Below are 14,125 nucleotides of genomic sequence, written 5' to 3' on the forward strand. Positions count from 1 at the left end.
TCAACATTTCACTTTTCCTTAAATCGATGTATATGTAATTTTGAAATGTTTAGATAATTATTATAAACTTGAGAATAATAGCTATTTCTATTCATTTCTTTAATTTGCGTAAATTAGATAAAAATGATTTATAATTAAAGATATTGGGATTAATACTTTGCTTATGTTTCCTCATTCCTACTCTTAAAGTGGATATAGGGTAGAAATGAGGATCATATGTCCAAAAAAATTATACTCTCATGTCCTAAGCTAATTACATTTCATTAAGTAATGTAAAAAATATTTTATATTTTATGATTTTTTTTTAATTAAATGTCACTTTTTACTTTGATTGTGACACAAATGAAATACTAAAAGTTGGATTTTTAGTAGACTATTATCTTAAGACTTGAATCAATTCTAGAAATTATTTATTAACAATAAAATAACAATGATTTATTTTAAGTGTAGCTCTTAAATAGATATATATCACACTGAGTACTTGCTGTTATCCAACACAGTATAACACATACATTATATTCGAAAGGTGAAAATAGATTTTCCAAAATATAAATGTTCCTGAAGCTACCAGACAATGTCCTTCCACCCTATGAGACTAACTAAAGCCGAAATATGAAAATGTAAATAACATAAACATTTTTCTAAAAAAAGAGCATAACCAAACGGCATTATACATGGACAAATTAAAACAGCAGTACTAGTGTACTAATAATTTCAATTCTCTCTCTTCTCCACCAACCATATTTTTATCCCACACCAAACCATTCTCATTTTCACTCACACCTCTCACTTATTCTCTCCTTGGAATTAAGCAGCAATAGTAGTAGTAGTGAATCTGAATGGCTCTTCTTCTAGACAACAACAATAACTGTGAAGATATTTTACTCTCTCTTGATTCACACAAATCAGTTCCTGCACCCTTCCTCACCAAAACATACAACCTCGTCGATGACCCAAACACCGATCATGTTGTCTCTTGGGGCGAAAACGACACCACCTTCGTCGTTTGGCGCCCCTCTGATTTCTCTAGAGACCTTCTTCCTAACTATTTCAAACACAACAACTTCTCTAGCTTTGTTCGACAACTCAATACTTATGTAAGTTAAATACAAAACAACAACTTCTACCTTTTTTTTTTTCTTCTTCTTTGTTCTACTTTATAGTTTCTAACTTTTTATTTTGTTTCAAATATCATATAAACTAGGGTTTTAGAAAGATTGTACCAGACAGATGGGAATTTGCTAATGAATTATTCAAGAAAGGAGAGAAACACTTGCTATGTGAGATCCATAGAAGAAAAACAACGATGCCTCAACAAGTATCAATGAATCATCACCATGATTCTTCACTAGGAATCGATGTTCCTTCTTTCTTTCCCTTCACGAGTAGAGTCAGTATCTCTCCGCCCTATGACTCAGATGAACAACCCAATTGGTGTGACTCTCCGCCGCCCACTTCAGTCATGAACGGTGGCGCTGCTAACTACAACACTTCCGTTACGGCTTTGTCGGAGGATAATGAAAGACTGAGGAGGAGCAACAATATGCTGATGTCAGAGCTTGCAAACATGAAGAAGCTTTATAACGATATTATCTACTTTGTTCAGAACCATGTCAAGCCTGTGGCTCCTAGCAATTCTTATTCACCTTCTTCTTTCATATTTTGTAATGCACCACAACAACAACCATCGTCTAATGTTTCAATGGTGCAAAGGCCAATGAACCAGATTTTGGGTTATTATTCTACTACTACTAACCCTAAGCAATCATTTCAACCACAACATCAAGCACGTGTTCTTAACTCTCCCCCCAACACTTCGATGAGCTCAGTGACTGTTCTTGAAGGGCATAGTAGTAATACCTGCATGACAAAGCTTTTTGGAGTGTCACTACAGTCCAAGAAAAGGGTGCACCCAGAATATGGATCTAATAATTTCACTAACTCAGAGACCAACAAGGCTCGTTTGGTTTTGGAAAAAGATGACTTGGGCTTGAATCTCATGCCTCCTAATTTCTCTTATAAGTAGTTTAGTACTTAGTGCATCAATTGATTACTTCTTTTACTGGCTTTATTTATTTCTTTTTTTAGTATGTGAAATTTTGAGTCTGAAGAAGGCACAGATATTGCTTGAAACATCAAAACATGTGTGTGAGTGGTTTTGAATATTTGTGATTTTGTGTACATATAACTTAGCGTCGATTTTTATTTTATCTTTCTTGTTCCCTACGCTGATGATGGTGTAGGTGGGTTTTGGTTAGATTAAAGATGATGAATTTAATAGTAAACTTTAAATACTACAACTCCTCTTTCTGATAAAGTAGTTTTTCTCATTGTCATACTCATTGATGCATTTAATTGCTCTGAATTTTGTGGGATCATTCTTTTCGTTCTCTTCATCTTTTTTTGCTGTTTATGATCTCTGCATGCTTCAGTTGCATTAATGCAAGCTCAATTGAAATAGAGAGAGTATAATGCATAATGCTTCAAAAACCGATGAAAAGACGAGTGATGGTAAATTAGACTCATATTATAATGTAGCTGACAGCACATGACAGATTCATTTCATAAAAAATCCCATTATTAGAAGTGAGGATGGTTAACATAGTACTAAGTAAATATTGTTTAACCTTATCTTTTGATGTTTTGGTTGAGATAGGGTATAGTACTATGATTTCTGCAAAAAGAAGGTCATCATAGCGATTCATGGTGCCAGGTTAATAAATCTTCTTACAATTATATGAATTGTCAGTAGTGCATAGATGTAGGAATAAAATATTCAAAACAGTGAGGAAGTTTTATTCAATGAAAGGGAAATGTGAGTGAAACTGACTAAAAATGCAGTTTGAAATGTTGCTATCAAGGTTTCTTCTATGCCTTCTTCTCCTGAGGACAATAAACCTTGACCTTTCCCTACTTTATCACAGTAACGTTTTCAAACCACTCTCTACTTTGTGGCTAGTATTTATTTTTATTTTTTCACCCTTCTGTTTCTTGCAGAGTGTGATTCTTGAACGGTTGATAAACACAGAAAAATATATGTGCCTTTCCCTGCAGGTTCACGAGTCTTTGCTTTTTTGGGTTGAGTCTTGTTATTTTGTCCCATTATAAGGGTAAAGTGTTCCCATAAAGTTTGTCTATATGCATTTTCATATGCTAAATTATTCATGCGGAACTGTGGAGCATTAAAATGACAGAAACTGTGAGAGACATCAGAGAAAGCAAGATAAGAAAGATCTATTTTTGGGGTCTCTAGAGCAATAAAGAGGGGTTAAAGTTAAGAGGAATATAAAAATAATATAAAGCTGGCATATATAATTTGGTCTCATAAGAACCAAAAGGGTAAAAACAAAAAGACTTTCAAAAAGAAAAACCCCTAAAACCCTAGTTTAGACATGTGTACTTTTCTTCCATCTTTTGTTTGTGACCTTCGAATCATTTTTTTTAGATCATGTAGTTTGATGAGAGTTACACTTTTAGTAAATGCATTTACTTGTAGTCTTTTTTCACTTTCTAATCATTCTATTACTATTATAATATTTTGTATATTCAATTATATCTTTTATAAGATTATCTTTTGCTGATAAAAAAGTGTTAGAACTTAGAACGTATAGAAGCGTATAGGGGTGTGAATATCAAGTAAGATTTTGGAGAAGAGAAACTTGGTTATGGCCTTATGGGTTTCAAAAGACCCTTCGGGCTTAAGACTTTAGAGTATTTAAGATTGAGCTTTGCTAAATGCGAAACAGCAATAGTGAACCAGTCACAAAAATGAGATTATATCTGCTGTCTCACACTTTATATCACTCCATATGTAAATTTTAACTGTGTGGGATAACAGATCTGTACCCCACAAAAACGGGTTTCAGCTCATCTTTATTAGACCCAAAAAAGTTGTGGTTTGTGATTACCGTCAATAAGAAAATTTCTAATTAAGTTGACAGATTAATATTTATATTTTATCTCATAATTTTAAAAAATTACTCTTACTGCAACTTCTCACACATATGTTCACGTGTTTGCTTGTCCTAGTAAAAATTTGAAAATATTTCTTAAAAATATGTAAAAGAAAAACTTGGGAGTAACTTCTTACTAACATTAAGGTGACATATATAATTTAAAGTGTGAAATATCGCATTATAATATATATTATATAATTTGTAAGCTGATCTGAAAATATATTGTCTCATTCCTTTTTAAGTGTTTCTTTAGCAAAAACAAACATGTTCATATTTATATATCTCTTTATAAAATTAAGATAATACAGTAGTTAATACTTTATAATTATTATAAAGAGTAACTAATAGAACTAGAATAGGAAATACCACATAAACTGGGCGGGAATGATATACCAATTATCTTTACCCTAAAAAATAAGTACATATAAATAAGATGTTGAATTAGTAATATAAAGACATCAGAAAAAGTTATACATCTTAAAATAGATTCATTCCTTAATCATAGAATAAGGAATACATACAAAAAAAAAAAGATTGAATCCTAAATGGGGAATGGAAAGGAAAACGGGCCTTAACTGGGTGAGAATTGGGCCAGGCTTGAAATGCATCGGGCTTTCAATACCTCAAGCCCAATAATATTATTCTATTCGAGTTTGGCTGTGAGAACCTGAAAAAGAAGTGAGAAACATAGAAGTGAAGAAACCATGGAAGGTTATCGATTAATGGAAGAAAGTGAAATAGACGAACGGTCAATCCCTAACGCAGACGGAAACGAACAAGGATTTGCGAATTTCGATCAGCACCGAGAGTTCGATGAATCACCATACGAAATTCTCCAAAATAGTAAAGTTTCCGTTGAGAACATAATCTCTGAGATGCTCTCTATTAAAAGAGAGCGTAAATCCAAATCACAACTTCCAGAACTCGTTACCGAAATGTTCCTCCACTTCATCACTCTCCGCCAGGTCCTTATCATTTCTTCTTCTTTCGTTCTTTGGTTTATATGCAAAATTGTAATTAACAATTCATTTATGTTTTCAGGTGAATAGGTCTATTCTGATTGAGGAGGACCGTGTGAAAATGGAAACTGAGCGAGCGAAAGCACAAGTGGATTTTACGACTTTGCAGCTTCATAACCTTATGTATGAGAAAAGTCACTACGTTAAAGCTATAAAGGCTTGTAATGATTTCAAGTCCAAGTATTCTGACCTTGAACTTGTACCTGAGGATCAATTTTTCCGTGAGGCTCCCCAGGATACTAAGGATTCTATTTTGTCCAACGACATTGCTCATGATTTCATGCTTAAGAGACTCACTTTTGAGCTATTCGAGGTTAAAATTTCATCTACTGTATTTCACAGTGTGCAATTAGTTTTAGGTGGATTAGGAAATGACACAATATGTGAGAAAAAGTGTGCATTCCTCTTTATGTATGTAATGTTTGGCAAATTGATCAAAGATGACGAGCATAGAGAGGAACGAGACATTAATGAAGTTAATTTTGTTTTTAACATGTTTTGTTCTGTTCTATATGTAAAATGCTCCAAACATAGAATGTAGCACATACGTTGTATTTCTCACGGCTGTCAAGTAGCGAATGCTATCGTTGTGTGCCCTTGCTCTTGACAAAATGTTTTGTATTGATAAACTAGAAGTTGCTTCAGTTATAGTAAGTATGCTTATGATTCTTATTTATAATTTTGTAACAGCGCAAAGAGCTGTGCAAGCTTCATGAAAAGTTGCAACAGAAGAAGAAAATCCTTTTGGAGACTATTGCTAACCGAAAGAAGTTCCTGTCAAGTCTCCCTTCGCATCTTAAGTCTCTCAAGAAAGCATCCTTGCCAGTACAAAATCAACTAGGAGTTCTGCATTGTAAGAAACTAAAGCAGCATCATTCAGCAGAGTTGCTTCCACCAGCTCTTTACGTGATTTACTCTCAGTTGTTGGCTCAAAAGGAGGCCTTTGGACAACCCATTGACCTGGAGATCATAGGAAGCCTAAAAGATGCTCAAACCTTTTCTTGTATTCAAGCTCACAAGGACACTGGTAGTTCAGTGTTGATATGTCAATTTTAACATTCTTTGGATGGGTTTCTATGTTAGTAATACTGTTACAGCTGCAACTGTATTTTGTCTAATGACATAGGATTACGAAAATTATCTTTATTACTCCAACGTATCATTGAGGACAATGTTAGGTACTGAAAATTATAGTTAAATTTAACTTTTAATATTAACATTAGGATAACAAGTAAAAGATAGAAGGTTTATTACTTTATTACCAGTATTAAAGTACTTGCATGAGTGTCATGTTTTTTCATGTTCTTCAGTTCATGTTTCTTTGCCTCAGTTAAATGTATGATTAAATATTTTTCTTCTTTATACGCCCATACCTCACATAGCTTTAGAACTGCTTGAGAATTTGAATATTTCAAGCCTGAAGCCATCTTCAAATTAATTTCTCTATGTTTTCCTATCCAAAATACAAAAGTTTGTGGATTTACTGTGTTTCAATTTTATTACTCAGGTACTCCCACTAACGTGGATAGTTCCAAATTGGAAGATGATGCTCCTGATGAAGAGGAAGGTGATCAGAGACAGAGAAAAAGGCCAAGGCGGGTTCAAGGACAGGAGAGTGTTGATCAAGCAGGAGTATTCCAAGTTCACCCACTTAAAATCACTCTCCATGTGTATGATGATGAGGCTTCTAATACCATGCCTTCAAAACTCATTACTCTTAAGTTTGAGTACTTGGTAAATCTGAACGTTGTATGTGTTGGAACAGAAGAATCCAATGATGGTTCCAAGAATGATATCTTATGCAATTTATTCCCCAATGATACGGGACTCGAGCTTCCTCGCCAGGTTTGGGTGTTTTCTTTACTATCTATTGGCTTATTCTTCATTTATCTATATACATTGTTTATTTATCCCTCCAACTTTTTATTTATGTGCCGTTTCTTTTTATTTGAATGGTGGTGCAGTCAGCCAAACTCGTTGTTGGGGATGCAGAAGTGTTTGATAGCCAAAGAACATCACGTCCTTACAAATGGGCTCAACACCTGGCAGGAATTGATTTCCTGCCTGAGGTGTCTCCATTGCTTCTTACTGGTCGTGAAACTTCAGACAATGGTGAAGCCGTCAGGAGTGAAGATGTTATATCTGGTCTTTCATTATATCGTCAGCAGAACCGAGTCCAGACATTTTTGCAGAGAATTCGCTCAAGGAGAAAAGCTCAGCCGGCTCTTCTGTGAGTCACCACTGTACTAAGATTAAAGTTGTAGAATATGAAGATCCCTTCTTGTAATTCAATGAAGATAAATATCATAATTTGATCAACCCAAATTTTGCATTTGGGCGTTGCTCTGGTGTGGCTGGCATCTTCTTACTATTGTTTCTTTGCCTCCATCCATATGAATTTTTGTAGTGTGTATCTATGTTTAAGGCTATTGTTTTCAGTCCAGGTGGTGAGATTCCATTCTAGTTTTGAGGCTCTCCAATTATGTTGCTTATCGATCTGGTTGGGCATGCTTAAGTTCAAAATTGTGGAATTGCTTCACTGCCTTAGGAACAGGTAGATTCTCTTACAAAGCTTGAGTAGCCTCTTCTGTCCTTCAAAAGTGTTCCATGGGTTTAGCACACTCCTTTGTGCAATTTGAATGGTTGGTCAGCTATAAGAACCTTACCTGTAAAGATGAGCATGTGATAGGGTAGGCATAGGGTAGTAGAAAAGAGGTTTGTTGTTAGGAGTTGTTTGAATTAAATAAAGAGGGAATACCTATAATACCCTTATTAGTTAGTTAGATTAGTGTATTAGTTGTATAAATAGAGGATGGAAAGCTTGTAAGAGTAGTTTTTGGAGAAGTTGTAATTGGGAACTGATTTAGGAAATCAGTTAGGGAAGTTACTCTCTTGTGGAAGGAGTTCTTCATCATTGTATACACATTTTCAGCAACAATACAAGTTACTGAACAAGATCACATTGATCTTGCATCTATTCTTCTATTTTCTGTTTGTACATTCTGATTTGATACCAGTTCTAACAGCATGCTCCGGAACCAATGGATGTTGATGTAATTGAATGTTCTGGTGCTACAAAGCAAGAACTGGAGAGAGTATAACAGAAGATGGGGAGGTTCCAACTTTGCGTCCTAACATGTCTATGTTTGACCACTCGAAGCAACTGAGCTTAATTTCTAAACTTATTTCTCCTCCGCTCAATAATGTTAGATCACAAAGTTTTAAAAAGTCTGATGATAATTCTGACTCATTGCTTACCGAAAGTGATCTTGATGAGCCAGCACAAATTGAACAAGAAGATGAACATATATCTAATTAGTGTGTCCATATTGAGAAACTGAATTTCCACTTAAGATGTTAGTGTGTCAATATTGAGAACATGGCAATTTAGAAGTTGGCCCAACGATTGCTTGTCTCATAAATAACTGTTGTGGGTAGTAGTGGATGAAAGGAAAAAGGCATACAATGGAAAATAACTTGTCAACCTCTCACCGAATCAAATTCAGTGCAATGGCTATTGCCTACTGCACAATAGGACCAAACACTGGCCCCAAAAGAAAATAAAACATGGTACTTTGGAACATATTCTCATTGTGTTGTGCTAACCCTCACTAACACGATGCTCAAAAGTGAAGCAAGGTATTCAAACTATGTTCTAATCTAGTAATCTGTAAACTACAAGCACCTCAACCTACACAGGAATGCGTTTTTATATATACATAGATTTTAGATGTTGAATAATGATCCAGTTTTCAATCTACCATGGACCAGTTAGTGTTCTTCTTAAGCATTTCCTCTTGACTTCTCGCTGCAAATCTATCATTTCCATAACCTGTGTCATTATAAAATGCCAGAAAATTCAGTATTAAGTTGGCATCAATCTCTGTAACCCCTTGCATGAAATACTTTGAATTACATATTAAGGGAGTACAAAAAGAGTAAATTGTGTATTGAGTCGAAGCATATTACAGTAACAACAGGTAGAAGATGTAAAATTGAAGTAGCCTACACTTCAAGTATCACAATTTATTGTAGGAAGAATAGAGATACTAAAGCAGGTTTGAATTTAAAGAAGCAACACAAGTAAGACACAATTTCTATTAGCAGAGAACTTCAAGCAAAATCTTCCTCAGTTAAATCTCATTTTACTGTAAGCAGTTGATTGTATAGTATATTTTATGTGCCAAAATTGCTCTTAGTTAAGTATTACAAAATAGCATTCTATGTTTAGATGGTTAAAAAAATGATACATGACACAGCTGACCAAATAGTCATGAAGTGGAGCATAAGGACATGGCTCTCAATCCTGGGAAATGTTGTGACTTGTATAGTTAAGATTGATACAAATACATGCAATTACAATGACTTCAAACAAAGAGAAGGGAAAAGAACACAGTAAAAAGAATGAACCAAAGCTTAACTTACTTGATTTTTCTGAATTTCCATGATTTCTTCCTGCAGTATCCAAATAATTGTTGTCAATTATGAATTTAATGTAAGTGAAATTAAGCCATTTATGTTCATTTTTGCCTACATCTGTATGCAAGATACGAGAATACCAAAATTACCTGCTTTTTCTGAAGTTCTTGGTTCTCTTCTTTTAACTTTGCAATTTCTGCTTCCAACTCCATGGTATAAGCCTGAAAATAAGTGGAAAACAAAGTTTGAGACTGAACTTACAACACATATGTGAACACATTTTACAAAATTCCCATATGAGGTTCCTTCCCACATTATGCAACCACTAAAGTCACTTTAGGTGAAAAATATTAACTTATTATATGCTTTCGTCGATTTTATGATGATGCACAACTGTTAAGTATGTTTCCAAAATCAGATTTTCCATTACCTTGCAATACCCTGGACCTTTACTACTTCTCGTAACTGTAACTTTCTTAAAACTTTTCAACTTTCATCAGGTCAGATCCTATCATATTACCATTTTGCTGGATAACCTTGTATGGTATATACATCATGTTCACAGATGATACAATCAAATTGTCAATGGCTTGGTACTTTTGGTAGTATTACTAAGAGTAAAGCAACAACATGACGAAAATCATCATCATATACTTTTGATTCTTGAAATCGTTGCACATGTCACTATATCGTATTATTAGCACGGGTAATAAAATATACAATGTTCAGTGGTGGAGGTTGCAGTAGTAAAGATACAAGTTCGAGTTTTGATACACTTAGGGAACATGGCAACTAATATAAGGTAGATGTATTGTCTCAAAGTATGGTTTGAACATGTAGTTGTATTGTCTCGAAGTACCAGGACAAATTACCCATTACTTTTCAACAAAAGTTTCTTTTCCTATAAAAAAAGTACTAGTTCTTCTTAAAAATTGTTTTCCTTATGAATTAAAGTAGAGAGAAAATAAAGGTTTTGCTTGCATTCAAGTGCTTATGTTGAATAAGAGATGCAGGGATCTATCAGTACAAAATTTCCACGAGCTATTAATAGCAAGTCTACAAATCTTGAGCTTAAGTAATTTAAATAATCTGGCATAACTTTAAACTTAAGCTTGTTTATTTAGCTAAACAAATGAGCTTGATTGAAATTTTAAAAGTCAAACTCCGAATAATCTCAGAACAGTAATGATAATAAAAAAATACCAAGTTGAAGAACAAAAAATTACCTGCTTGCGAGCCCTTGATCTAGCAGCGGACTCTCTATTCTTTATCATTCTTCTCTGCCTCCTCTCAATCACTTTCTCTACAGCTCCACCGTTCTTCCTCCCTCGCAGACCACCATTAAATACATAAGGAACCGGTGACACCGAAGAAGTATCGCCATTGCTCTTTCCAATTTTATCACTGGTAGCTGGAGATCCAATAGGCACATGAACAGGACCAGGTTGCAAACCAACCATACCCTGCACAAGATTACCACCACCATTGATTCCTTGTTCTGCAGAAAGTCCCACAATTCCACCTCGCATTCCTTGAGTACTAGCCAGTGGCATCTGAGTAGCAAAACCCATAGGAAAAATTTGCTGCTGATGCTGCTGAGAATGTGAATTCTGCTGCATCTGTTGCTGTTGTTGATTTGATGATCTAACACCATTAACACTCAAAGGCAAATTAGTACTAGGAGACTGAAGGCGCGCCACCATTGAATTTGGATCATTATTATTCACACCACCACCACCACCAATCCTATTAGTATTATTACTCGTCAATCCGTTAACCTTATTCAGCTGCTGATGATAACCCATCCCCATTCCTAAGCCACCAAAAACACTATCATTCTGTTTTGCATTGAATTGTTGAGCATCTTCTCTAACAACACCAGCTCTCACCAAAAACTCCTCCAAAGTCATTTCCCCCAAAGTAGGCTGCTTTTCGGGCTGAGCCAAATTGGGAACCGCGCTTCCGCTACTGCCACCATAATCCTTTGAAATATCTTTCCAAACATCATCCACAGTTTTTTGGCTAAGGGTCCTTGGTAGAGTCAAAGACCCTTGCTTTTGCAAATGAGCAACACCAACACCACCAAGTGTACCGGTACCCGATTGAATCGCGGTGGCGGATCCCGTTGTTTGAACCTCCTCAGCAGTCCAAATATTCTTGAGCAACTCATCCATGTTCATTGACCCAAAATCCTTACCTGAACCACCCATAGTGGTCATGAACTCATCAAAGGTTAACGAGTACACAGAGGATTGCCGTGAAAGATAATTTCCCGGCGCCGGCGGCCTCCCCCCGGCGCCGTTATCGGAGCCACCGGGGTCGTTTCCGAAGCCCTTGAAGTTCATCTGAAGAGAAACACAATCAGAAGGTGAAATCAATGTTACAGTACAAAACAACAGAACCCCAATTTACAACGAAGCACAAATCTGAATTCCCAACTCTCAAAAATCGAACTTTGGAACAAAGATCCGATTTTTAATTCTGATTCTTATTCACTGTACTAGAAAGCTTTTTTAAAATTAAAAAAATATATATTCTGGAACAGAACTAATTGAATTTATGCTGAGCGTACAAGAATAATCAAGTAGAAAAAAAGGTTCAATTTTGACTATACATGTAAAAATTGTGATTACTTAACTATGAAACATCCTAGCTAACATAATTATAAAGTCTAGTTAAAATTGTGCACCAACTCTAACACTACAAATCAGATAGGCCTGAAATAATGTTCACAGTGAAAATAATTACTGATTTGCTTTTTAGTTTAAAGATTCAAAAAATGTCAACAAAAATAGTGTAGAAATATAAAGAAAGGGAGTGAAAAAAAGTTGAAAATAATAAGAGGAATCTGAAAGGGAAGAGATTTAACCTGTGGAGTTTGTTTTTATGGTAAAAGATGTTTAAATGGGAGGATGTATGGTATTCCTATTTCTTCTTGTTGTTGTTCTGTTAGAAAAGGGTGTGGCTGAATGCGCCAAGTGTCCAATGTCTACTTTTTTGCTTTCCCTTTTTTCAATATATATCATTACTGTCCACTTATGAGAGGAGAGAAGCTTCAGCTTTGACATTATATCTGAAAGTTTGTGTGAATAGTGTGTGTTTGATATAGTTTGTGGGAAAGTCGTGGACTAGGAATACGACTTTTCTAATACATTTTTTTTCTTCATAGAAGTCGTGTTTGTCTCAACGAGTTCCATTTTTTTTAGAAGTCGTGTACTTTAAACACGACTTCTATTGTACATTAATAACAAAATTATTCTCTACCCTAATGCTTCTTGGTTTACATAGTAACCTAGGGGTTATGTAAATCAACAACCATTAAGCTAAAGAGTATTTTTGTTATTAATATAGAATGAAAATTGTGTTTATGGTACACGACTTCTAAAAAAGTGAAACTCGTGGATAGGAAACACTACTTTCATGGAGGAGAGAGAATGTGTAAGAGTCTTGTGCTTTATATGCACGAGATTATAGGGAAGTCGCATTTCTGATCCATGACTTCCCCAAACTCGTGGATCTAATCTATAAGTTCCTAAAAACTATATCACTTCCATAAATATTTTGAAACATATATCAAACGTGTGATAGTGTAGTTTAGGAAACAAATTATATTACAACTTTTATTTCTATTATTATTATTATTATATTTCAAAATTATAATATTTAATTAAAATTTGAGAGAGACGTCGCAATTAATTTGTCGATATACCATAGAAAAAAAATAGGACCACATTAAAAAAAATATTGAGTATCAATCTAGTACTTTTGCCAAGAAAAAGTCTCACATCATCGTAATAAAGCAACCTAAAATTCCATAACTATAAAAAAAATGACATACATTATTTATAAATTAACACAAATCAATTTTACTTAATTTGAAAGCAACACGTGGAAGAATTTGTAGACAGTTTTATTATTTAATCAAAAGTTGGAATGAATTGAAAACTTAAAATAAATTGGGTTGAGAAAATAAAAATAAATAATTATTGTATATCAAATAATTTAATTGTATAATATTTTTATATATGATATTTTTTGGACTTGATTATTATTATATAATGATGACTTGAACTCAATATATTTTTATGTGATTGTCTTTTTAATGAATTGCTATATTTTTCTCACTTCAAGTCAAACCCTTAATTCAATTAAATATTAAATATATGATAGTATAAAATAAGGATTATTGCAACCAATAAATTAAGTAACTTTATGCATAGAGTAATAATAAAGAACAACACAACAATTTTTAGAAGAACAAAAACAATAGTACATTTATCATATAGAGATTAAATTAGTTTTGACATAAAAAAATATTTGGATTCCATTAATCATAGATTTTGTGTTGTGCATTTGTGTACATTTTCATAGGCCGGCCTTGTGAATATGACATATTACACAATTAAATAAGTGTAACTTACCCATATTGCACAAGGTAAAAAAAAATGAAAATGAAGTATAGTCAAACACGCTTCTATATCAGATTTTACTTTCTTTTTTATAAAAAAATAAGAAGTAAAAACGCAAAAGAATACACATCCCTGAGACTAAAAACTCTAATCTTATTATTCCGCTCTAGTCCCATAAAGGATATAATATTATTATTTTTCTATAAATCATATCTTATCATCTTACAGGTAAATAGTTAATTGTTTTGGAATGCTTGTGTATATACTAAGACTTTACACCCTTAAATAAATGTCATTGATAAATGATATAATATTTAATTAG

At 34.0% G+C, this 14,125-nt stretch overlaps 3 protein-coding genes across 6 annotated transcripts; 2 read left to right on the top strand and 1 right to left on the bottom strand.

Annotated features, from left to right (window-relative positions):
• LOC109328186 (heat stress transcription factor B-4-like) lies at nucleotides 691-2,208 on the top strand. Of its 2 annotated transcripts, XM_019561517.1 has the most exons (3): nucleotides 691-1,097; nucleotides 1,205-1,900; nucleotides 1,955-2,208. In XM_019561517.1, exons 1-3 carry the CDS (start codon nucleotides 840-842, stop codon nucleotides 2,024-2,026), a joined length of 1,026 nt encoding a protein of 341 aa, XP_019417062.1. In that variant the 5' UTR covers nucleotides 691-839; the 3' UTR covers nucleotides 2,027-2,208. The 2 variants fall into 2 exon arrangements, with proteins under 2 accessions (XP_019417062.1, XP_019417061.1); XM_019561516.1 differs by having other exon boundaries at nucleotides 1,205-2,208.
• LOC109328184 (THO complex subunit 5B) lies at nucleotides 4,584-7,449 on the top strand. Of its 2 annotated transcripts, XM_019561513.1 has the most exons (6): nucleotides 4,584-4,690; nucleotides 4,721-4,921; nucleotides 4,998-5,288; nucleotides 5,666-6,002; nucleotides 6,483-6,820; nucleotides 6,940-7,449. In XM_019561513.1, exons 1-6 carry the CDS (start codon nucleotides 4,661-4,663, stop codon nucleotides 7,207-7,209), a joined length of 1,467 nt encoding a protein of 488 aa, XP_019417058.1. In that variant the 5' UTR covers nucleotides 4,584-4,660; the 3' UTR covers nucleotides 7,210-7,449. The 2 variants fall into 2 exon arrangements, with proteins under 2 accessions (XP_019417058.1, XP_019417057.1); XM_019561512.1 differs by having other exon boundaries at nucleotides 4,630-4,921.
• On the bottom strand, nucleotides 8,423-12,371 carry LOC109328185 (ABSCISIC ACID-INSENSITIVE 5-like protein 5). Of its 2 annotated transcripts, none has more exons than XM_019561514.1 (5): nucleotides 12,264-12,371; nucleotides 10,621-11,739; nucleotides 9,544-9,615; nucleotides 9,401-9,430; nucleotides 8,423-8,807 (listed from the first exon to the last, which is right to left on the bottom strand). In XM_019561514.1, exons 2-5 carry the CDS (start codon nucleotides 11,737-11,739, stop codon nucleotides 8,733-8,735), a joined length of 1,296 nt encoding a protein of 431 aa, XP_019417059.1. In that variant the 5' UTR covers nucleotides 12,264-12,371; the 3' UTR covers nucleotides 8,423-8,732. The 2 variants fall into 2 exon arrangements, with proteins under 2 accessions (XP_019417059.1, XP_019417060.1); XM_019561515.1 differs by lacking the exon at nucleotides 12,264-12,371 and adding an exon at nucleotides 12,033-12,238.

This window comes from Lupinus angustifolius, chromosome LG15, assembly GCF_001865875.1.
Source record: "Lupinus angustifolius cultivar Tanjil chromosome LG15, LupAngTanjil_v1.0, whole genome shotgun sequence".
NCBI classification, from domain to species: Eukaryota; Viridiplantae; Streptophyta; class Magnoliopsida; order Fabales; family Fabaceae; genus Lupinus; species Lupinus angustifolius.